This window comes from Tachypleus tridentatus, chromosome 7, assembly GCF_004210375.1.
Source record: "Tachypleus tridentatus isolate NWPU-2018 chromosome 7, ASM421037v1, whole genome shotgun sequence".
Taxonomy (NCBI): domain Eukaryota; kingdom Metazoa; phylum Arthropoda; class Merostomata; order Xiphosura; family Limulidae; genus Tachypleus; species Tachypleus tridentatus.
In genome coordinates this window covers 33,323,794-33,350,234 of record NC_134831.1, presented here as the reverse complement: position 1 = coordinate 33,350,234, position 26,441 = coordinate 33,323,794, and the positions used below count along the sequence as shown (strand labels likewise).

The 26,441-nt window shown below is 32.8% G+C and overlaps 1 protein-coding gene across 2 annotated transcripts in view; it reads left to right on the top strand.

Moving 5' to 3' along the window:
* LOC143255392 (ecdysteroid-phosphate phosphatase-like) overlaps positions 1–26,412 on the top strand; it is a 35,531-nt gene extending 9,119 nt beyond the window's left edge. For both annotated transcript variants that reach the window (XM_076510988.1, XM_076510987.1), the window contains 8 exons: positions 630–799; positions 2,043–2,251; positions 3,070–3,274; positions 9,102–9,237; positions 9,687–9,809; positions 10,362–10,454; positions 11,153–11,401; positions 21,385–26,412. In XM_076510988.1, coding sequence (XP_076367103.1) covers positions 630–799; positions 2,043–2,251; positions 3,070–3,274; positions 9,102–9,237; positions 9,687–9,809; positions 10,362–10,454; positions 11,153–11,401; positions 21,385–21,620 — 1,421 coding nt within the window. In that variant the 3' untranslated portion in view covers positions 21,621–26,412. The remainder of the gene's footprint in view (positions 1–629; positions 800–2,042; positions 2,252–3,069; positions 3,275–9,101; positions 9,238–9,686; positions 9,810–10,361; positions 10,455–11,152; positions 11,402–21,384) is intronic.
* The last annotated feature ends 29 nt before the right edge of the window (positions 26,413–26,441 follow it).

The following is a 26,441-nucleotide window of genomic DNA, read 5'->3' as shown; positions in this document are numbered from 1 at the left end:
TATTTAGAATACTGTAATCTAAAAAATTTAAGCTTGTTATATCAGAAGGACATTCATTAAATCATTCCTATACCAAATGATGAAAGCATTTAATTTTCAGAACATTAAAGAATTGTTCTTAGAAACTTCTTAGTGTTATATTTTGTTTATGCAAATGATTGAGATACTTAGCCACAGTTTAAGTCTGTTTTCTACACACATGAAATAGATTTTTAAGCCAAGATTTCAATTTTGCATCACTCTGTGACGTAGAAGGTATCACTAAACAGTTATTTTCGACAGTACTAAGATTCTCATGTATTTGTTTCATTTAGATAACTGAGTATATAATTGTTTCACAACTGAATGCTTGACGTAGGTAATATTAAATTTTGGAAATATAATGAGATGCTTATCAGAATCAATACAGATTTACCACTGAAAGTTGTTAAGGGTTAATATTGTTAGTTATGTTCTGTACGGTGTGTTATTTGTTGTTGTGTTGAATGTGTGCATGAGCATTTAAGGTTGGATCTCAAGAACTGTTTTGAATCTGATTTTTCAGCTTTTCTTGAATGTGCCCTTGAAAAAAAAATCACTAATATTGTAAGAGAAATGATTTAAAATAGAACTTCTTCTGTGTTATTAAGGTATTCAAGTTGAGCCCTACCTGAAAGCTCTGCACATAACCTTGGCATATCAGTTCCAACAGGATCACTACAAGGAATTAGAAGAACTCACACGTACTATTGACACTAGTGCCTCTGTAGTGTGGGAACTAAGACTTTATTCACGAGATACTAGAATAAAAGGAAATGAGGTGAACAAAGCTACCTGCTTTCTTACACAGAACCCATTTTATCCATTAATTAGTATGTTTTCTAGTAGAAATGTTAAAAATACTGTATTAAATACTTTATTAACAACTTATGCAGGCCTTAAAGCTTTATAAATGTAAAAAAAACTGTATTTAATATTAAAAATTAAAAACATTCACAATATGTCAAGGACTGAGAGTTTTCTGTTTTAAAATGAGTGCTTTAAAAAACATTTATTTTCATGTGTGTAAGTGTAAAATTTCAGATTTTCTGTTGATATCTTTGACATCTGTTGAATATGATTAAAATTGTTATTTGATTGTCAAAATGGGTTTATAACATTTTCTTAAAGGAATTCAGATCGTGATTGTATTTAATAAAAGTTCTTTTTTTATATTTGTTTAATACAATAAATCACCACATGGAATACAGATTTGTATTGTATTTAACACAGGCCATTGTTAATACTATGTCTTTTGTTCAGTACAATAGCTCACCAGTTAAAATTTAATTCTTTATTGTATTTAACAAGTCATTGTTGAGAATGTTTTTTGTTTTTTTTTGTGTAATACAATAATTGACCAGGTAAAATTCCAGATGAACTACTGATAATATGTGGTACTGAAACCAATATTTGAGGTCCAAAATCTCTAAAGGATTGAACAAAGGATTATGATTTTCACATCTATCACTCTACTTTAGTTGACTCACATTTGTGAAATATAATTGAAATGTAAAAAAAAAAAAAAATCCTATATGAATTTTGAAAAAAACTGATGCTTTATTATAGTGTGAGATAACAAAATTCATATATTGTTAAACTTATCATATGATTTTGATCATTGATCTCAGATTAACTTGTTTTTAGTTCTGTCAAAGATTTAGACATATGTTTTGTATGATAGCACACAAGTTTAAAGTTTGTCATGTGAGTAAAACATTAAGATCCATGTGACATTTGGGAAATAAGTCTTCTGTGTCATAATGTTGATTGTGTATGATGCATGTTATATTTGTTGTAATTTTATGTACAACCATAGTTTCATAGGGTTCTGTACTCCCACTCTTCAGTTGAACTGGAGCTACTACCATTGATTATGTTTAACACATGGTATATCTTTGTTGTAATTCTATGTACAGCCACAGATTCTCAGAGTACTGCCACTCCAACTGAACTGAAGCTAGTAATGTTGATTATGTATGACACATGGAATATCTCTGTTGTAATTCTATGTACAACCATAGGTTCACAGGGTATTGTACTCACACTCTCCAATTGAGCCTGATGAGCTGGAGCTACATGCAGGTGACTTTGTGTATGTAAATGGAGATCAACTAAATAACACTCTAGATGGTTGGGTAGAAGGAACATCATGGTTAACTGGTTGTTCTGGAGTTCTTCCAAAGAACCACATAGAAAGAGCAGCAGAATCTGATGCTTGGACATTACATAGGTAAGATGGTAATTTATGCATGAAACATATTTTGCTTCCTTGTAAATGAAAAGTGAAAAGTCTTGCTGAAATATTTTATACAGTCTATCACACAAAGATAGTTGTCAGCCACTGTTATAATTTTTTTTTTTTCTTAATTGTGTGCAAAAAACGTTTATGATTAATTATTTAAAATATTTTATTTGGAGGAGAAACAGTTACTTCCTACACATATGAAAAAAAAGGAAAATATAACTTTCAACAGCATGTTAGAACTATTTTGTACAACAAGAATTAAGTTTTCATAAGCTAATGCTGAACAGGTTGCAATGTTTTGTTGCTTTGCTTTGTTCATGGTGTCAGTGGCTAATTTTATGTTGCATGAGATCACTGTTTCCATATCTCTATTAAATGGGCTTTCATAATTCATTTTATTTATTTTATTCTGTAATTTTCTTTTATGGGGGTTTATTATTACCATCATATTTAACTAATTCACTTCTTTTTCTTGATTTGATTTATAACATTTCATTTAGTTATATACCATGCTTTTTATTTGTATATTATGTTACCATTCATCTCATCATATAATTTTGCAAATCACTGATGATGGAATTCATAAGTTCCAAAATATTTCAAAATAGTTAATGCAACTGCTACCAGATGATGCTGTTTTTCAGTTAAATGCAGATATATATATATACTTAGACCAAAGTTGCTTATACTTGCACATCTTTTATTGCATACATGCTGCAGTTTCATTCCCTCAGGATATAAGACATTTAAGTTGAATTTGGATATTTTTATCAGTTATATAATGGATTGGGTTCAATTTGTAGGTCAGTACCAGTATTAAGAAACATTCAACTGGATGAACTTGATGACAGTTACATCACTCGAAGACTTCCCATTCCATTTTTAAATGAATCACCTTCCCCAAGAATTACTAGCCAAATAAAAGGTGACTCACAATCTGATAGTTTTGCTAGTCCTCATAACCAGAGGGAATCTCTGTATGAAAATGTAGAGATGCATTCTCCAAAAGTAAGATTTTAATTGTTTTTCAGGATACGTGAACTTAGATATTTATAGTTTTTTGTTTTATTTTTCAACATAATTTCAAGGATAATTTTGAAAAGCTAATTTTGGCATAATATTTAATTCTCAGATTCCAAAAAATGGAATTGAAAGAATTTCTTTAACAAGTTCTTTTGTCAAGAGTTGATCATAGTATATATTAAAATCCATGCAATTGGGATCATGGTATATATTAAAACCCATAAATTGGCTTCAACACTACTCATTCACCTACTAGGTCAGGTGAAATTGATGAACAGAAAGATCTTGGTGCTTACATAACACTATGTAACACAAATTTTGTTCCTGCATTGTATGTGTTATTTCTTAATTATGTTGTAAAAGTATAGAAAATGGCTATTATTTCCTTCAAACTTTGCTTTTATGACCTGAATAATGAAATTTAGAAATTAACCTATTTTATATGTAAAAACAGGCAAATTTGCACATTTTCATTTATGTAAGGTCTGAATAAAACAACATATGAATCAACATATTTATCCTAAAGTTATTTAAAAAATGTCTAGAAATGAGTAGTTTTTCAAGATTTGCAACTGTAATGTAAATCACTTTCACTTATCAGCCCACAAATATAGGCTCTCATCATGTTTTTGTTATGTGCTCCCAGCTCACAAAAGCAAAGTTTTAAGAGAAAAATAGGTCTTTTCCATTTACTTTAGGTATGAGCAATTGGAAAATAACACTTTCTGCCCAGGAACAGGAAAAAGTAAACATTTTGTTGCATAGTGTAATCTGTAAGGACTTCTAAACAGTGTACAGTAATTGATAATAAGGCAGATAGGTTTTAGGTAGAAGTTGAAGGAGGTCATTGGTTCACTCTACAACATGCTGGAATATTGTATTAAAGTTTAGTCACATTATTCATGAAACAATGTTGAGTTTTCAAAAATTTAGAGAAGAGTTAATAGAGTGATTCCAAATTGAAAATAAACAGAAATTTCTTTATGTGCCTCCATTGCAAGTGGTAAATGACATGATTTAGATTTTTAAGAATTTCTTTTCAAAGGCTAGAAATTAATAAATTCATATAGTATTTTAATAACATTTTCAGGTTGTAAGAGTAAAATACAAAAGTTTTAAGATATGGAAAACTTGGACACAACTCAAGACCTCGTTACATTTTTAGTCGAGTTGTCAGTCGATGGAATAGTTAGTATTTAAGGTTGAATGAGCTAAAGAAAAACTGGATGAGTATTTTATACTTCAGGTTTAGATGTTTTTACACAGGTTGGTGGTAGAAAATGGGATAACTAAGATATGTTAGATTGTCTCCTTGTTATCCCATTGAAGTGAAATGTACATTATACCCTTGGCTTTAAATATTATCATAAGCAAGATGAATAACGTAAAGTATCTGTATTAGAGGTTATTGCAAGTATTTATAGACCCAGAGAAAAAACAAGAGCTCTTTCATGAAGGAAAGTCCACTGTCTTAAAGCACTCAGATAACTGTGTTTCTTTTCTGAGACAAACTTGTTTTTTGCTAATCCTGCATGCTTTCAAGTATTGTAAGACTTGATTACCTATGTGAGGGCTTAGGTAAGGAAATTGCACATTGTAACATGTTAATCTTTGTTGATATTTTAAAAAATGCATTAAATTCAATGTGCATTTGGCAATAAGTTTGCCAAATAGTCATTTAATGACTATATTGTCATTATCCAACTTATTAAAAATTATAGACAGGCATAATGTCAACAGTACCAGTTATTTAATATAAATACTGCATTATTGATTTTCAAGTAATATTATTAATGTTTTTGTTGATCAGATATGATGCCAGCAAGGTGTGATGAAGTAAATGTTGGATTAGCAAGTATGATATTTTATTTTAATTTTAAACTTAAAATTAGGATTCAATTTATCTCAACTTATGGAAAGTTTTATATGAAAAATTAGTCTATAAGGTTTTGTCATGTTCAAACTTGGCATAAAAAATGTGGCAGTATCTTTACGAGTGATTCATAGTTTTTGAGAAGTTGAAATATTAATATTTCTGCAGATGTCCTTCAGAATTTAAAGTGAAAACACTTGTAAAAATAAGATATGTATTGTAATTGGCTTCATGAAATGAATTAAGTACTTTAATCTAGATGCCTAGCATGTCAGTCAATAATTACTAACTATAAGAACAATTTCTCTGTTTAATGTTGGATTTCCTATTTTTCCTACTAGTAAATACTGTATTATGTTTCAGTCACTAAAAGCAAGATTTTGGTCCACACCATTTGAACTTAGGATTACGCACTTAAATGTTTAGTAAGGTGCTGCTAATAGGTGATGTTAACATGAAAATTAAATATATCTCTATCACATTGATTTCTAATAGTGATTGATTGATTGATGGTTAAAAGCATATATATTAAAATTTGCATCTATTAATTAATAATCAAATTACCTAAGATGTAAAATTAAGTTGTTTCAGTATGAGCCAGTTGTGTATTGTAGAATTCATATCTAAGTTATAAGCACTTAACTCTCTCTGTGTGGGGTCTCTCATTGTGACCAACCTTGTAACCATCAGTAACTATAACCAGTGTGACTAATAATTTTTGTAGACCCTATATCCCATGTACTTTTACATAGAATAAAATGATTAATGGGCCATCATTAAGACCGTGGGCTCTGGGTCTGAGCCCCCTCTAACCTCTACCTAAATATGCCTCTAACTATAACTCTCAGTATGTTCTGTGTATCTTCACAAAAGATGGTGAGCTTTCAGTAAACATCACAAGTTTTTAGTAAACAAAAAATCAGAATTTTTAATTAAGTGTATTTACTGTCTGTGAACATATCGAGTCAGTGTGTTGATTACTCTGAGTGCAGAGTGATTTTCATGTTAAAATTTCTTCATCTAAAAATTGTTAAAATCCATGTGCATAACCTCCTAAATAAATATCACTTTTTTCCAGTAAAATGTTACATTTTATCAGTTATTTTCTCTGCCATGACTCTGATAAATTTGATTGACCTTATCTTATAATCACCATCAATGAAATGTAAAAGAAATTCAGATTACCCTTTTAGTCTTTCTAGACTAACTGCATATTTTAACAGGAAACTACAATTATTTATCCTAAATAACTTAAATCTCATAACAGTCTACATCTATTTATACCTAATTTTATTGTTTTATTGGCCTTTAAGCCATATCTAACAAATAATTCCACCACAAAAGTTGTAAATCATTTGGCAAACACTTACCTTAAGTTACTACATTGAATGGTGTAATGCACAAACTGCTTGCAAGAATAACTCATGAAAGATTTTATTATCATAATTTTTTAATTATCTTACCTCAACTAACCTAATATGTTTCAAATGTTTACATTTTAGTTACTTTGCTGACAATAAATATAGCATATACATGAAAAACAGGAAATATAATACTTACCTTTGACCTTTTATATTTTTGCCGTTAGTTACTGACTAAATTTAAGCATACTTTTTAATAACGATGGTATTGGTAAAATAAATAATTTTTGTTTACTTAAGTGATTAATTTAAGGTCCCAGAATGATAACAGACACAAAGCAAACAGTGTGCTATAATTATTGTAATTTAAGTGGCTTTCTAACTAGAACAAAAGGGCCATAAATTAATTCCCTTTGGTACTTGATCTGAAGATGAAATGGACAATGCTCTCTGTACTGAAAACAACATAACATTGTGTCATTTGGTAGATTAAACCTTTTCCTTTCTATTGGTTATAAACAATTATAATATGAAATGTCACAGAGAATTACTGGCAAGTTGTGAAAGAGAGGAAGTGACAGAGTGTTGTGACAAGATGGTCTGATTTTCTAGTTTGTGACTTCATAAACAAATAAGATTGGACAATATAAAAAAATTAGGCTTTCTTTAGTAATATCTATATTATAATGAGTAATTTATATTAAATTATGTATTTTAGAGAGGTGGCAAATACATTAGAGGGAGAAAGACCAAGAGAACAAATGTCACAATTCTCATAATATTAGGAGAGATTGAGGATTTTGAAAATATTTTCATGCAAACTTAAGTACTTGAAACTTGTATAATAATAGGGTTGGATACACTGACTATGCTTTGATGCCAAATTTATTCATATATGTTGATAATAAAGTAGTTTCCTTAAATTTAGAATGTAATGCTGTAAAAGGTTTTGACATGCACTGTAACCTACCCATAGGTAGGGGGTTAAAACTGCTCATAAACTTGTAAGAGCGTACTAAGTAAGGATTTACTTGTTATATACAAAACAAGGAACTTTGTGGAACTCAAATTTATTAACATAACAGTGTTTAATTTTAAATGAGTATTACTAGTTTTAAATAGTATCACCCAATATCTAACCCTTTTGCTTTGTTTTTTCAGAAATTAGAAAATTTCCCTGTAAAGTTTTTATGTTGTGTTAATAATATTAACTTTTTCTTTCTCTAGTAGTACTATATGAATAGAGATATTTGTTTTGGAATTTATATAAACTCTAGAATAAAATATTTAATTTTTTCTCATTAAAATCTTTTTAATGTGCTTTAGTTAGCTGCTTTAAGCTTCAAGTTTGACAATTTGTAAGTTATCATTTTGTTGGTCAGCAGTAACAGGCTTACTGTGATCAAAAACTTGAAGCTGAAATCTGTTTCTACATTTCTATAGATAATTTTTATGTTATTTCACCTGCAAACTGAGAAGCATATATACTTCACATCATATCCTGTTGTAAGTTTTGTTTCTGTGCTTCTTATTTTTTATCAATCCTGTTGTAAGTTTTGTTTCTATGCTTCTTATTTTTTTATCATGTTTGTTTCTGTTTTTTGTTCTTAATTTTTATGTGTGTTCTAACATAATATTTTATATCTCTACCACCAACAGTCTAGAAATTTATTAACAAATGTGAACAATGAAATTAGGTAGTATAGGAAACAGTATTAGTGGCTTGTTATGTCCTTTTACCAGCAAAACTTAAAAAAGAAAAAACTCTTCACTTTCAGTTGTCGGTTCTTTATAAAAGTGACTTTCAAATCCTTCTATTCATTAGCTTAAGATTAGGTAATGGGTAGTATTGACCAGCTTTATTCCCTCTTGTCTATCTTCAAAATTAGGGACAACTAGTGTAGATAACCCAGAATTAGCTTTATACAACAAACAGTACTAGTGGTTAATGTATACAACAATTATAATACAGATGTGGAAAGCTTGGAACCATGTACATAGTGCTTTAAATGTAAGATGTTGTCCCTGAAGATTCCTAAATAATTAATATGTAAACCAAATATTAGTATGCATCGGAGTGCAGTGCTTAGATTATCTTAAAACTTTACAATTAATAATTATAAACTTATTATAATCTTCTTGCACTATCTTTTAAGGCTTTTACTAATCTCATCTTGGTATAATTTACTCAAATAGTTGATGAATAGATGAGTAATCTTACATGTTTACACTGATAAATGGCTCTTTTTCTTTATTCAAGGGTACAGCTTGACTTTGCAGTAATGCTCGTAACCTTAGAGGGGATGAATTGAGTTTGAATCAGTACAGTACCATATTTTCCACATTTAAGGTGTAGGCACATTATAAGTGACAATTAATCCATTAAAATAAACAGTGAGTGCTACTAACTGGCTGGTTCTCCCTTTGGTCAATAGTTCAAAATAGGGATGACAGCAGATAGCCTTAACATCTTTGACACAACTATAAAAATACTAAGATTAGTTCTTTATGATAAATCTATTTATTTTTTTATGAAGTAAACTTTGGATACAGATGATAAGAAGATCTTTATTTATAGGCAAGCAAATCAAAAAAGGAAATGTCCAGAGTTCCAATAAAAAAAGAAGGTCCTCGCCAGCTTTTTATCATTCGCCATGCAGAAAGAGTTGACTTCACATTCGGAGCATGGATACCTGCTTGTTTTGATAGCTCAGGTACACATATAAATACTTGATGTTTTAATAATGCTGTAAATTGTATCTTGCAGAAAAACATAAAAAAAACAACTAAGCAAGTTATGTACAAACTTTATCATTTTAAGTTCATATGAGGTCGTACAGTGTACCTTTTCATTCAGAAGTGACGTAAACACATCTAGCAAACATACACAATTTGTACAGTATTAGAATCGTGTCTGAATTTTTTTGTGACTTTACTATACATTAATAACACAGTTCAAGGAAGAAGGTAAATAAAAACTTATTATGATCAGCATTTCATTTCTTGCAAGTTTTATATGATCATATCTCACTTCTAAGAAATGAAATATTATAAATAAAATAGCATTGGGTAGATGACAGAGTTTTTGACCATTTCATTTTAAATTTTGAGCTTAACAGCATAGTGAAGTTTCACAGATAAATATCAGTTCTGTGTTTCATAGGAAATTATATACAGAAAGATCTCAACATGCCGATATCCGTGCCTGCTCGATCAGGAGGTTCACATGAATTTTTAAAAGACTGCCCTCTTACTCATATTGGCTTGTATCAAGCCACATTGACTGGTAAGAACTTCTAAATGAATTCTTAGCATCATTAATTATGCAACAAGGTACAAAGAAATATTTTATAGGAAGGTTAAAACCTGTGTTATCACAAATAATTGTGAGCATTACAATAATTGTATTGAAAGCCTGTCTTTATAGTGTGTAGAGGTACAGAATCTTATTTAATAAATAATTAAGAGTAATCATTATTTATAGGATATTTATCATTAAACATGATTAGTTTACACACTTAAATATTTCTTGGTTTTATAAGAATTTAAGATGAGGAAATTACAAGTCTTAAGAAATCCTTGACTTGGATACAAACTTAAATGTCAATGATATCAATCTAATGGCATTAATAATGTCACACAAAGATTTTAAATTACCCTTAATTATTAGTAAATATAGAACACAGTTCCATACATTTATATCTAAAACTTAAAGTGTCTAATAAAACAGCTGTTATGTGCACTAAATGTTACATATAATAAATACAATTTGTGACAAAGTGGACAGTGATTGAATGTTTTTATTTTTCTAAATCTGCAAAAATAAAATCTCTTATAGGTGAAGCTTTGAGAGATGTTGGTGTTAATTTTGTCTTCGCCTACAGCTCTCCATCCCTCCGATGTGTTCAAACTTGTACAAATATTCTTAGAGGTGAGTCCAGTTGGTGATAAAGGTATAACTGTTTCTCTCTCTGTATATATGTGTGTGTGTGTAATACATATAATTTATTTCCTTCCACATATTTGTGTGTTTGTGTTTCTTTGAAGAGTCACATTAATTCAGATTCCTGTTTGAACATATTGTTTGTGCAAATGTTAAGGTGGAAATTTGTGCACCATAAACAGAAAAATAACACCCTTTTAAGATTTAGTTACTCCATAACATAAAGTAATTGAAAATTATCAAAGATATTATGAATGACTTTTAGACTATGAAACAACGTTTATCTGGTACATTAATTATGGTATTAACAACATGAAACAGTGTTTTCCTGTACATTAATTATGGTATTTAAAATTTGCATATTTGACTTTTATTTGGATGTTTTAATCAAAGGAATGTGTAACTAATACAGTTGTGCATTGTATGTTAGTTCATTTATTCTGTCTGTTGACCAAAATAGTACACTTATGTATATTGTATTATTGTAATGACTATTTTTGTCTAACTGTAAAATTTAATATTTAGAATTGTTTGAGAAAAAAGAAAGAACTAAAATTAACTTTTTTGTAGATTTTTGTAAAATCGATGTAAAGGATTCAATTTGTATGCCATTATTTTTACTCTGAGGTGGCTAAGTTATTTTAATCTTTTTCTCTCACTTTTACTGAAAATTAATTATTGTACAGCTTTAGGTCAGGATGACATTCCTATTCGAATTGAGCCAGGGCTTTTTGAATGGCTAGCCTGGTATCAAGACAGTATGCCTGCATGGATGACTCCTCAAGAATTATTTGAATATGGGTTTAATATTGATCTTCATTACAACCCACTGATAACAACTGCAGAACTGTGGGAGAAAAAGGAATCTAGTGAACAGTATTATATCAGAAGCTTTTATATAACACAAACACTTTTGAAGAGGGGTTCTAGAAATAGTAAGTTGACTTACAGCCATCCTGAACTTCTCTAACATGAAGTTAAAACATGGAATGTATATTTAATTTTAGAAATCCGTGTCCTAGGATTATAGTTTGCTTAACTTCTAGCAAAATTCATTGTGTACAGTGAAATTTTAAACTTTGTGTGAAAGACAGTTTGGGCTAAAGAGACCACAGTAGATACCTTTTATTTTCTTATTATATACTGAAATAAAGGGTTACTAATTGATAAAACTGTAACAAGATGGATAAATGTTTCAGCATAAGCATGAAATACAGCTTTTTATAATCAAGTATGAAGGCTAGCAATTCAAGTTTAAGATGCATGCAGCTGTTATTACCTTGTATGTAATTGAGGATTTGAATATATGGCAAAGCAGTGATAAATTTGAAATTTAAGCTGTAGACCTGTCCTATATGAGTAATCAATAAAAAGACAAAATATGTGAAATGTTGATAGAGTAATACAGATTATTTAACTGAAACAAGTGAACATGCAGTATAGGTGGTTCTCAATTTATGCAATAGTTATGTTCTAGGAATTGGTCACATAAATATACACAATATGTGCAATCCCAGTGGGAAAAGAGGTGCAGCATTTAAAAAAGATTCATAATATTACTTATTCTGAGGCTTGGAAGTTGCTGTCCACCCCTTCATCTCGGACGAATGCTGCTGTGCTTCATTCCACTACTACAATGGGAGGGCAAATGGATCTCTCTATGTCTCCAAAAGAATTGTTCTCAAAACAAATGAAAAGTCTTTTAACCTCCATGGTTAAAAAAGTCGAATCAACTTCAACACCCATCTCTGTTCCTTCTATACATTCCAACAAACCCAAAGATCCCCTTTCTTTGGTTTTGGGTACAGGAATTTCCTTGAATACATATTCTTCTCCCACCCCAAGATGCAAAACAATCATTTGTTCATGTCCTCAGTCACTGGAATTCTCTTCCAACAACAAAGACCTGCCCAATCAACCAGGATCCATGGAGGTCGATCGACCTCCCTAGAATAAAGACAGAAAAGTAAAAAGATGTGGTCATAAACAGAAGAGTTCTCCATCCAGTTCGCCTACACATAAATAAAAATGGCCACCTTGATACAATGGAACTGTCAAGGTTTACATTCTAATCTGGATGACATCAAAACACTGATTGTTTCCAACCATCCTGTATGTCTTTCCTAACAGGAAACATTTCTGAAACCTGCCAATACAGTCACCTTTCAGCAGTTTTCTTTGTACAGAAATGACAGGCTGTGTGATGGATGAGTGCATAGAGGGGTGGCACTATTTGTTGTTTGAACAGCATGTGCCCACCCTTCTTTGCCACTCGACACACCATTGGAGGCAGTAGCCATCCATGTTTCCTTGGGTCACACCATTACTGTTTGTTCTCTCTACCTGTTGCATGGAGAGACATATGATAAATCATACCTTGATGCTCTCATTGAACAGTTGCCTTTTAATCCTGGGGAGCCTTAATGGACATCATCTCCTCTAGGGAAGTGCTGTTATTGATATGAGGAGTTGCTCTGCAGAGCGTATGCTCTCTGATCACAACCTTTCTCTTTTAAATACTGGTTCTTCTACTTATTTTCATACACCTAGTCAGTCCTTTACTGCTATTGATCTCTCAATTTGCTTCCCTTCACTATTCTCCCATTTTTCTTGGAGGGTTGACAATAATCCACGATGCAGTGATTATTTTCCTATAATTTTGAGAGAGACTGGCTGTGGTCGATGCCACCTGACCCACGTACCCCGGTGGAAGCTGGATCATGCAAACTGGCCCTCTTTCACTGCTCTCGCATAACTTGATCCATCATCTGTAAGCGATCAATAGATGACTGTGTGGCAGCAGTAACTGACTGTATTATACGAACAGCTGCTCAGTGTACTCATAAAATTTCAACACATTTTCCACAATATCTTTGTCCATGGCAGAATCTGCCTGCCACATGGCACAAAAGGCTCAAAAACGAGCCTGGGATATTTTTCGTTGGTGTCCCATACTCTTGTACCACATCACTTTCCAGCAGGCCTTTGCACATGCTCGATTGGCAAGACATCAAAGCCAGAAGGAATCTTGGATTAAGTTCACAACCAGCATATCTTCTACCACCAGTTTCAAAGTCATATGGGACAAGGTCAGTGGACAATATAATTCTGTCCCCCAGGAAGTAGCTGATACCTGGAGTTTTGCCAGTACTCTAGGTTAATCAATATTCTTTGACATTGAGAAGACTTATGATACAACATAGAGGTATGGCATTATGCAAGACCTCCATATATATGGGTTATGTGACAATTTGTCCATGTTTATTAAAGATTTTTTTAGTGGACAGGAGATTCCAAGTTTGTGTGGGTTTGACACTTTCTCATTCTTTTTTACAGGAACTTGGAGTCCCTTAGGTCTGTGTTTTGAGTGTCACACTTTTCAGTATAAAGATTAATGCCATCACTGAACAACTCCCTCTTACCATTGCAAATGAGTTCTATGTCAACGACTTTTACATCTTGTGTCACTCGTCGAACATGAGGTATATTGAGTGGCAGCTACAGGCTGCCCTTAATCGTTTACTGAAGTGGACCACAGCAAATGGCTTTAACTTCTCTCCCTCTAAAACTTGTGCTGCCAATGGGGTATTCACCCTGTTCCTCAACTCTGTATCGGTGAAGTTGTGCTGCCTGTGGTCCCTGAGACAAAGTTCTTGGGGCTTATCTTTGATTGTAAGCTGACCTTTATACCATACATCAAGCAGCTACAGGTCAAAGGTACAAGACTACTGAACATTCTCTGTGTCCTCTTTTCCACCACGTGGGGTGCGGATCAAGGTTCTATGCTAAAGATATATTGTGCTCTTATTCAATCAAAACTCGACTAAGGATCACTGGTCTATGGCTCTGCCAGGACCTCAGCCTTAAAGATGCTGGACCTCATTCATCATCAAGGACTTCGGCTCTGCACTGGGGCTTTCTGCACTTCTCCAGTTCAGAGCTTATACACAGTCTCATGAACCTTCTTTGCACCTCTGCTGTTTGCAACTGTCGTTACTATATGCTTCAAAACATTCCTTATCAAAGCATCCCACCTGAGGTTGTGGTTTCCTTCCTCAGTGGGCCATACTTTTTCAGAACAGATGATATGCCATTGCTCCTTTTGGCCTTTGTATCCAGGGGCAGCTGCATGAATTGGGTCTGTCCTTGGATAACGTTGCTGTATCCACTGGTCAGCCCATCCCACCATGGCTTCTTACAGTCCCCAAATGTGACCTATCTTTAAATCATCTGAGAAAAGCAAACACTCCTGATTGGAAATACTGTCTTTTATTTGCTGAACATCTTTCAAACCACTCTTCCATTCCTATTTATACAGATGGTTCGATATCAGGTGACTCTGTGGGCTCTGCCATGGTTTGTTGTGGTTTGGTGGTTGTGTGCAGAATCTCTTTTACAGCTTGTGTTCACTGCTGAACTGTATGCCATTTCTCTTGCCCTGGATCACATAGAAGCTAAGCAGTACTCAAATTCCACTATTTATACTGACTTGCTTAGTTCTCTACTGTCCTTAGAATCACTTCATGTTAGTTCACACCCTGTCCTTGCCAAAACTGACTGGCCTATTTCTCTGTAACATTTACTTTTATCCAGTTTTTCTGGATACTGGGCCAGGTTGGTTTTCGAGGAAATGAGTTTGCCGACACCACAACTAAATCTATCTGCTCTGGCACTATCATCGCTGTGCCTATTCCATACATGGACTATGGTCCTATATTCAAGGGACAGCTCTGTGCCAGCTGGCAGTCGATTTGGAGTGAGCAACGTGAAAACAAGCTTTTTCAAATAAAACCCTATATTGAACTTTGGCCATCTTGCTTCTGTAAGGATTGGAAAGAGGAAATTGTTCTAACTAGACTACACATTGGTCACAGTTTCTTAACTCATCATTTTCTTTTATCTGGAATTGATGCACCAGTGTGTAGTCTGTATAACACTCAGGTCACAATAAGCCACATTTTCCTGTCTTGCTATCGTTACAACTCTCAACAACGGCACCATTTTAAACATGTTCTTTCTCAAGGTCTGTCCATAACGTTAAACAGTGTTATTGGTGATGGTGACACTGTCCACCTTGGAAATGTTTTTAGTTTTTTAAAGGCCATCAGTCATTTTAATGGCATTTATGTTTTTTTTAATTTATACATTAGACCTTTTTTTAATGTGATTCCCTTTTAAGTATCACACTCCATCTGGTTCGATTTGAAATTAGAAAATGGGCGTAATGTCAAATAACTTGAAACCAGGACTGGAAAGGCCAACTTCAGGTGGCTAATGCTGCTGTTTGAACTACCTGTTAGTCATCCTAGCTAGTTGGTATTAAAATTTTGCTACAAGTCTTTTAAAACTTTTATTGCTTTACTTTTTGAAAATGGCCATAATGTCAAATAATGCAGAACCAGGACTGGAAAGGCCAACTTTAAGTAACTGACAGTGGTTTTTGTACTTATCTGTTAGTCTTGCTTGTGAGTTATGATAATTACAGTTATGCTACAGAAAGTCCTCTACAGCTTGTATTACTGAAGTTTTTCTCTTAACTCTGTAGACTAGATGTAAACATCGGTTTTATGCTATTTATGTTTTAAATTTTGTTTTGTTTTACCTTAATTTCCTTTTATGAATTTTACTAAATTTACTTTAATTTTGACTTTTTGCCCATAAAACACCAAATCAACCAACCAACCCAGTGGGAATGTCATTAGTCAAGCCTTAATATACTGCAGTAGTGCTACCTATTCTCATGTAATCAACATACCTACAGAAAACATCAACTCCAGTGTGAATCATGATAAATTGATTTTAACAACTTCTTTGTATGACCAAACAGGCCCCATGACCTTCTGGCTATTTCACAGATAATCGTAATGTTACGGTCATTGTAATATCACTTCAACTATCATACATCACGTTATTGCAGATGTTATCACAGCAAAGCATCTGCATCAGCTAAACATTCAAGCACACTGTGAGTAAATGTTTCTATTTATACTTTTACAATACACAAATGTCTAAAAAATCACGTTAATCCAAATTCACAAGCATATAAATCATGAAATAGTGTTATTCCATCAATTTCATTAATAAAAAAATGCATGCTTTTTACTTTATGTTGTCACATTAAACAATAAAAAGTTTTTTATTTGTTTAAATTACTACTTTACTACCACTCATGTATTTATTTATGTTGTAAGTGATAAACTACTAAAATTTTCATTCTAATATGGTACTTGCTACCTCATAAAATTAGCTATTTTTGTTCAGTGCTGCCCTCTGTAAGTGAACATTTTCTATATGCATTCCACAAGCCTTCTGCTTCCTCCTCCCCTCCCCCTCATTGGAATTCAAAAATTACAATATGGGTCTCATTCAAATTATCATACATCACTACTTCAATTGGAGCATGACATGCTCAAGCTCAATATCTCATCCATCTGCGAGTCCCTTTCAACACTTGTATCAGTTGGACCCAGCATTCTCCTTTAAGACTTCATTCTATGGAATTGTTAGTTTGCCATGCCTTCTCAATTCCATCACTTACTGCTCACAAAGTTCTATTGCTTTTAGGAATGTGGTTTTGAATGACATCACTGGTTCCTCTCGATCATGCCAATATGAAATCCCTTCAGTGGGCTCTTCATAATCAGTGAAACTTTGCATGGAATCCTCTTTCTACTTTGATTACCCTTCTTCTTACCCTGCAAGGCAACCTGCGTTAATGGGGGACAAGGCACATGCATCAGTGGGCATGCCATTTCCTCTCTGCATCCAGATCTACATATTTTTACAGATGCATCCTTGCAGGAATGCATCTGCATGGGCCAGTCATCAGGAAGCTTTTGGTTTATTGGTATGTGGATGAAAATGCTTTGTATATCATCATTTTTGTACTTCTAGCTGTATGTCGTGTTGATTCCCTTCTTTTTTCTTGCCTGACACTGTCTGGTTACGAGTTATTCTGACAATTCTTGTGGTGGCACATATTAATCACCAATGGGGCACCTGGTCATTTTTTTCATTCATTGGATCTCTTATGTTGACCCAGATGCGATATATTCATCTTATTGCATGTCATGTACCAGGTGCTGTCAGTCTTGTTGCAGGTTGTCTTTCCAATCTTGACCCAGATATATCTAATGGGGTGGTCTTTAGATCCATTTGATTTCAGCGAGCTGGGGTTCTCACCACATGGATGCATTTGCTATAAGCCTCAATCACAAGTCATCTCTTTTGCTCACAGATCTCTCAACCTCAGGCTTTGGTAGGCCATGACTTCAGCCAAGATTGGTCCAACAAATATATTTATGTTTGTTCTCCTATTCAGTTACTTCATTGGGTTGTCTCTCATGTTCATATCACTTCATGTCAAGCCCTTCTGGTTTCTCCTCATTGTCCAGCTCAGTTGTGGTTTCCTGAGTTATAGTGCTTGTTACTCTCCCCCTCATGTATCTTTTCTGTTGTCTTTCTCCCTTCTTCATCAACATATGTTGCCAGTCCTACATCCTGCTCTGCACATCCTAAATCTTTGTGTCTGACTTTTAATTGGTTCTTGGCAAGGAGATCAAGTTTCTCCTGTCAATTCACTTTACTTTCAGCTGATTCCATACATCCTTCTTTCATGGAAGTATATCAGTATAAATGTAGGGTATTCCACAGTTGGTCTGCAACTTAGGAACTTCCAACTGACAAACCTACTGTGGCTTAAATGGTGGAATTTCTCATTTGGCTCTCTGAAAGGGGATCCTTGGTCTCCTCAGTTGTGGGTTCTTCAGTGGCTTTATCTCGTATATTTAGTTTTTTACCAATACCATAGAGTTCTTACTTTACCTCTCCTTACCATATTCTTACATTCCTTCCGTGTGCATCACCCTCCCAGGCAAGCTATCCTTTCAGATTGAGATGTTAATGTGGCACTCCACTCCCTCAGTTCTCCTCCATTTGAACCACTTTCCCTGTGTTCCATGTTTCACCTGAACCCTTAAAATATATTTCCTTTTCCTCTATGCTTTTGTATGTTGATGGCCAAATTTGTTTGCCATTCACACTTCATATACATTTTATCATCCCGCTTATTTTCTACTTCTTTGTCAATTTCCTTTTCTTCCACTTCTCATCTTAACCAGATCTGGATAGGTTTTTGTGTCTGATTGGAGCCCTTTGTTGTTATATTGCCCATATGGCTTCCTTCTGTGGTACTCATTCCTGACTCTTATTTCCTGGTAATCTTTCTCCCTGCATGATCTCTTACCTTCCACCCTTACTACTGGATCCAACTTTTGATCCAGTTGGCTTATTCCTCCTTACCCTCTTCCTCTCAGAATTTGTTCCAGGTGTCTTTTCACCAGATTAATCACCTAAACTTTTCTCTCGCTTCTCATCTTCATAGTTCATTGAGGATATTCTACAGTCATGTATGTGGAACAAAACATTATTTCCCATTATCTATATCATATTGCAGTTTCTTCATCATCAGGTTTTTGTCTTTCACCTCTGGCCATTCTTTAGACTTTAGTGTGACTCTGAATGGTATGTTTCTATTTATACATTCTTTTCTTTACAGGGGCTTTATCTTTATTCATTATTATATGGATATTGCTCTGTAGCAAATGGTATCTGACTAAGTATTCTATAACTTGAAATGGCACTGTACAGCCATGTTGACTTCAAGTTTATATTCCATGGCTTTACAATGATCACCATTGTGATGTATTGTTCAACAAGATTGCTTGTAGGTGAATAACTTAATGATATTTTGTTTTATAAATCTGTACTTCCTGAACTGTACCACCCATGGACTGCATGAGTAAAGCACAAGGGGATAGCTGCTCTTTCCTGCCATGCCTGCAGTGAATAATGTAGCATGGTTTGTTTTTCAAAATATGATTTGATGGTCACCTGTTCAACTGTTTCAGGTAATGACATTCCTCCAGACTCTGCACTGCCTTTTCACCCTTCCTCCTTCTCGTGGAATATAGGAGAACTCACCACTTTCCAATTTCAAGCTGCTGGAATGGTCAACCATGGAGGCACCCTCCTGAATAGATTTTACACAAAGATGGCTATAATCAATCTGTATTGAGTAGGGTGGGGATGTTCTGTGGGTCTAGATGCCTTAATGTCTTCTTTCTGTGTTATACTATTATGAAGGTGTGATATGTCAAAAATGCACTTCACCATTTTGATTGGAGCCCTCATCCTACCCCTGTGTAGATGTCAGTACCTTACAGCTCTACTTTTGATTTAGAGTAGAACCAATTAACATAAGTCCTCACACATATTTCAGGTTGTCTATCGTCTTCCATTAGTTTTCTCCATTTGTGTTGTGGGTCACAGAAGCTGTACACAGAACTGTTACACTTCTGTTCTTTTGACTCCATCATCCTATCTTAATACACAGATGTTACAGCCTATTGAATGGTTTAAGTCAGTTTTTAGTTGAGATTATATGCAATAGATATCCTTTCAATACCAGATGTTGGATCTCTGGATCAATAGCTCAGTACTAATACTTGTGAAATACATGGAAGGAGGAGTGGTTTTCAAACCTCTGATATCTTGGGTTTGAGGTGAAGATATGATCCTCATTGTACTTCCACAAAGATGTCAATTCCCAGTGGACCCAAGCCACTCTACAACTAAGGGCAAATCCTTTATTCTACCCACATTTATATTTGTGGGATTGAGTTCTGTTGATCTTATATGGTTTGGAACATGATCCTGATACTGTTTTCTCCCACTTAGATGTACTCCTCTCCTTTATGCCCTTATCTTCTTGCACATTTCACAATAGGACAAGATGCTTTTGGGAGATATTTTTATCATTCCCTTGCACTGGTACGGTACCTCCTCCCATTCAATGTGAGATTCTAGCTAATTTTGTAAGGAGAGGTAAGTCCTGTATCAGAAGCTATAATTTTCCTATACTGAAGATTTATTTCTGATAGGTACTTGCCTCTTCTCACACTTCCCAACCTTCCTCTCCACTTTAATCCAGTGCTTACATCTGCCAAACTCAGACACGATAATTGGGTAAACAAATACATAGGGAGTCACATGAGCATGTCATGATTCTGTTGGTGGAGCAGTGACACCTGATGATTTGCATGAGAGACATTTTAGAACCTCTCAATTCCAACAGGGGGAAGAGAGAAAAAGGCTTGTGGCATGCATACAGAAAATGTTTGCATATATAAGGCAGCACTGAATGAGAATAGCTATCAGAAATACATTTTCAATATAGGAAGATTATAACTTTTGTAAGTTAAATTTTTTTCACGTTTTTTATAAATTTATATATTTCAAATGTTATCATCTTCAGTAAAGTGATATTCTTAGCTTCAAATATAGTTGGATTAACATGAGGATTGTGGTACTAGATACTGAAAGCGGTCAAACCAAATAGATAAATTATCTATTTCATAAAGTGAATTTACGAATGCCATCAATTGTTAACAGTCCGAACTAGGGTAAATAGACAATAGATCTGAAACTTTAAGAAAGCAGTGATGATAAAATAAAATAGTGCTTATTACACATTCATTGCCACATTGTTATACACATTTAAATGATAATCATTCTTTCATAAAACACTGTTCAACAATACTTGTCCAAATTTGGATCTCTCAAAGGACATTTAATCTACTCCTAAATCTCAAAATGTAAGTTTTTTTCTTCTGAAATTTTAGATAGTCTTGTAAATTTGAATACTTGAGACTTAATTCACATAAACTCTGAAAATAAATTATAAAACTGATATTAACATTTTCTGTTTCAAAATTTGATTAAGAGTCACAAACTTCAAATTCTGAGTAAAACTATTAGTTCTTAATAAAGGTTAAAAGAATTTCCATATTTTCTTTAAGGTTATTTTGTGATATTCTGTAGCATAATATACTTTTTTCAACTCTTTCACTTATAACAGATGGAAACATACTCTTCACTGGTCATGCAGCAACTTTGGATACCTGTTCTCGGCAGTTGGTGGGTCATTCACCTCGAAATGCTAATGATCTTGTTCACCTTGTCCACAAGATTCCTTACTGTGCTGTAGTTACTGTGGAAGAGAGTGGTGAAGGAAAGTGGACATTGGTCAGTCCTCCTCTCCTACCATTGACTCACACTGGAAACATTCGCTTTGACTGGAAACATCTTTTATGAAGTGTTTACTTATTTTTCTTTATGATTTTGAAATAGGTTGAAGAAAGGGAAATTTAACCTGTTGTACTTGAATACAAGCAGGTGTTCCTATTCCTCCATACTGTACTTACTTTTCTGTATAAAAGGAGAAAGTGAAATTTTTGATTGTCAAAATATTGACACAGGAATATGATCTACTGACTTATTATTCAAAAGATGGTGAAAAGCATAATTAGAGCTGAACATATATATATGTGGTCACCTGGAAGTTATAATTAAGGTTGGCAAAAATGTGTAGTTATCCATTATCTGAAAAATGATAACAGGAAATGATGTTATAATTTATTTAACCTCTTCAGTTGTACGGAAACATTTATTATAGTTTATAATATCTGTTACTGCACATTGAGGAGAAACCTTGGTTAGAACTGACAGAGTGAAGGCAGATGTTATTTGTATGTATATGGGTTTATTATATGATTTCTATTATTGATAGTATATGGAAGCAGCATATTTAAATTTGTCAGTGTTATTTGTATCTGGTTATCCAGTATTTGGAAGCCAAAATGGCTATTGACAGTGTACTGCCTGTGATTAACCAATATGTGGTGGAAACCATGAATTTAAAAGTCGAGAACATTACTTTTTTTCATTATTCAGTTTTTTAAAAACCAAGGTAAAAATTAGAAGCCAAGACAAGGATTAGATGGCATTTATGATCTCTTTTATAACCCATTAATTAGAATCCATGGTATGATCTCTGATAACCCAGAAATTGAAAACAAAGGAAGGTATCAACAGCAGAGTCACTGTGGTTAGCCTGCACTGAAAGCCAGAATCATTGGTTAACAGAATGTGGTTCTTTGGTGTCTAGAAATAGTTTTAAGAGTTGACAGTGTGATCTCAATAGCTGCCCATTATTTTAAAGCCATGATTTAAGTTACTAATATATTATCTGTATTTTCCATTTGTTTCAAAGCAATAATCAAGGTTATCAGGGATTGTGAAAGCTATAAGATTACTAGTGTTTGTGAACATATATTGTGTGAAAATTGCAATGAGAGTTAATTTATGTGTATGAGTTACTCACGTTTTAAACTTTGGTAGTCTTTTGTTGCATATCATGTTCCCCTTTGATCAGATGTTATACGAATGTATATGTTTATTTACAAGGTATGAAAAAGGCTAGTTTGTTAAGGATATTGTCAATTATTCAGAGTTATATGAAGATGTGTGCTCATTGTTTACAAAGCATAGGAAAGGTTTATTACACTTTACACAGGAAATGAAAATATTTTCAAGCTGCTGTTGTTTGTCACTGTTTCAAAAGGAAATTCAAAATAATGTGCATGTATCTACCTCTTTGTCTGTGGTTGCTTATCCCATTGTGGGATGGCAGTAACTTTACAAACATACAGTACTAAAATCTGGATTTCAGTTCCCTGCTGTGAAGACAGCAGATAGCCCAGTGTAGTTTTACTGTTTTACAAAATGTGATAGTGATGCCAAACAACAGCAATTTATCTTCTTAAACATTAAGAGTAACTAACATTTTACTTGTAGCAGCATAGTGTAAAGCAATAGTTTAAAAAATCATACTTTTACATGTAACTGAAAGCATTTACAATAATTAGCACAATTTTGACAGTTGAGATGAAAATATATCATCATGTAGCCTGTTACTGTTATATTTCTTTATAGCAGTAGTAAATTGAAGTATGATAGTAGATTATCAGAAACAAAACTTCTGAAATTCACCTTATATTTTTTTGGATAATATTTGCTGTCTTTCTTGTTATATTTCAAATAAAACAAAATATGTAATCTAAGCTGGTTACAGAATCCTTCAACTATAATTATACTCTGTGTAGTGTTAATTTTTGTTATGGCCTAAAGAGAAGCAAGTTGAAATTACACATTTAAGAAACTTTTTCTGTGTAAGGTGTTGGAAATTTTTTGAATGATATACAAGTTTATGAAAAATTATGGAGGTAATTTGTCATTAACTCGTATTACTAGTGTACTAGACATGGTTAAACTTGTGTAAGAGGTATCAATGCTTGATGAGAGCATGCTTTCCCCCCAAGATGATATTTTGGTTACTAGGTGATGTTTTAAAATAAGTAATAGTAAAATGTAATTGTTTGTGAGCTGATGGTTTTACACCTAATAATCATTGTATGTATAAGTTTTGTATTTAACTGGAAAGATTTGACATGCAGTTCTCTTGATTTTTCATCTTTTTGTGCAAGTCTTTTTTTTCCAAACTGTACATCCAGTGAGTAAACATTCATTGGATTATTACTGCCATTAGTAGAACATGTAATAAAAGCTCGTCTCTTTTTGGGATGTGTTGGTAACATGAACTAATTGGGTAGTCACATGCTAGAGTTTATAAAAATAAATGTCATTTATTAAGTTTGAATTGTCTTGGAGCTGTTTCTGATTTATATTTATATGGTGAAGATGAAAGGTTTCTTTAAATGGAAGCTTCAATCAAACCTTACAAGAAAAACATCATGTAATACAAATTATCATCAACTGGAGTACAACAGAATAAAACTTTTAAACAAATATGATGTAGAAGTTAAAATCAACTTAGAGTAATAATAACAGTTCCCAACATCAGTTGTAGTAACTGTAGGTTTCTTGTTACACAACATGGTGCTTCAGGTACTGCTGTAATTTCTTGATAAGTCATATGTGAACTTTTGGTGGATAAAGGTATAAGGTAATAGCATTATTGCACTTTCATTGTTGTGGCAATTATATATCTAAATGCAGGAATAGATAGAATGATGTATAATATTTAAAAAATTAACAATAAATAGCATTTATACATTATGTATAGAATGACAAGCCCTTCTTCAAGAGTAGTAATTGTGTTGAGATGAAACATTCTCTTGAAAGGTGAAATGTCTGATAAAACAGTTAAAAGCATGTCAGAGTAGGAGTTTGGCCAGCGACAACTTTATTTAAGTAGATGAGAAACGTAGATTTTATAGTTGTAGTCTTATGGTTTTGCAGGTAAAGCAGTAACTAAACTAAGAACCCAAGTTTTTCTATTATATTTTTGGTAAAGTATTTATTAACACCAAAAAATGCTTTTTACTAGACTAGAAATCCAGGTTTTTTTTTTTGGAGGGGTCACACTTTGTTGTTCATTTAATAACATACTAGATTAGAATCCAGGTTGTATTTCTTTTAGTTACACATTCTATAGTTCATTTAATAACATTTAGTTTACTAGGCTAGATATCCAGTTTTGTTTGTTTTCATCACACTTTCTGTAGTTTATTTAGTAACATGAAGTGTATTTCTAGAAACCCAGGGTTTTTTTTTACACGATTTGTGTAGTTCATTTACTCTAGTGACTTAATTTCTAACAGGTTATTTCCACACTGAAGTAGCCAGGCATTTATGAGAAAGAAAAAACAAACTTTCCTTGTAATATCATTTGATCAATAAGAAATAAGGTCTAAAAAATTTCACTAACATTTCATTTATTTATAAATCAGTTTATTTTAAATGCAGGTATTGCCCAGCAAAAAGATTTGCAATAGTTATGATAATTCATTCCTCATTAAAATTATGTCAATAACAAATTATTACTTAAGTAATTACTTCTCATATTTGTAATTATGGTCACTAGCATTAATGTAATCAGTATTTCTTACTTTTAATATCAGATTGTTATTGACAAAGAAAAACAGGTGTTTAGCATAACCCGAAAACACTTGTAAATGAAATATAATTATTCCAAATTTTTATCAAACAGCTGAATAAATGTTTTACTTTTAGATACTCAAGAAGGTAAAGCTTAAAGTATTCTTCATAACAGTATACTCAAACCAGATGGTTCAGACTGCATTATCTTTTAAATATTTGATTTTACATGTTATTTGTTGTAAAATATTTTACTTCCTGCACTCTGTTCAACTAACCCCGAAGTCATGTTTGAAATTGATTTTCTAGAATATCTTTACTAATTTTTAATTCATATTGAAGAACTTAAAACTCACTTGTAAATACAAAGCTTCTATTGAATTTATATTAACATTTTACATATAGTTATATGTACATGTGTCTCTGAATTATGCAGTTACAGTTAGTGTTTCCAGTAATATTAAATTAACATCATGCTTTATAAAGATAACCAATTTATCAAATATTTTTGCTAAACTGAGCAAAACTTTTATTGCTGAGGAAGGATGTTTAGTTGAGAAATCAGTTTTCCTAGAGGTATATTCTCACCAGGTAAAGTTGCCTAATACACCCAAGTTACATGTACTAAACAGTTGCTGTACAAAATAAAATCCAGGGGTTCTGTAAATGTGGAACTTAATCTCTTTTGGTAAACTTGAAACACTTCATAAATGCTAGAATAAATGAAGATATTCACAACTGTACATTAAAAAGTAATGCCTTTACAGCTTGCATGAGGAAATTTGTTTTCTAGCATTACAACATAAATTTTCCTTTTGTTTCTCCCTCCTACGAGGATGTTATTTAATTCAAATTGTGAAACCAGGAGAGTATGATTGCATTATATAAAACTTAATGTTAAAATCTAGTTACTATTCATTATATTGTTTCTTTGTAGTATACCTTTCATTTTTTCACTGTTAATGTTGTTATAGTATGCAATATAACTGTTGTAAATAAGTAGAAAATGTTTCATTGAAGTTAACCTAATATGTACAATAAGTATGTATCTGGCTGGTCTGTTAAGAGATGTAATAAACTTGTTCAAAAACAAACTTATTGTAATACCCACCTGCAAGTTTATAAATAAAATCCAATGGCTGAGAAATTGCCTTATTTTAACTTAAGTTTAATTGT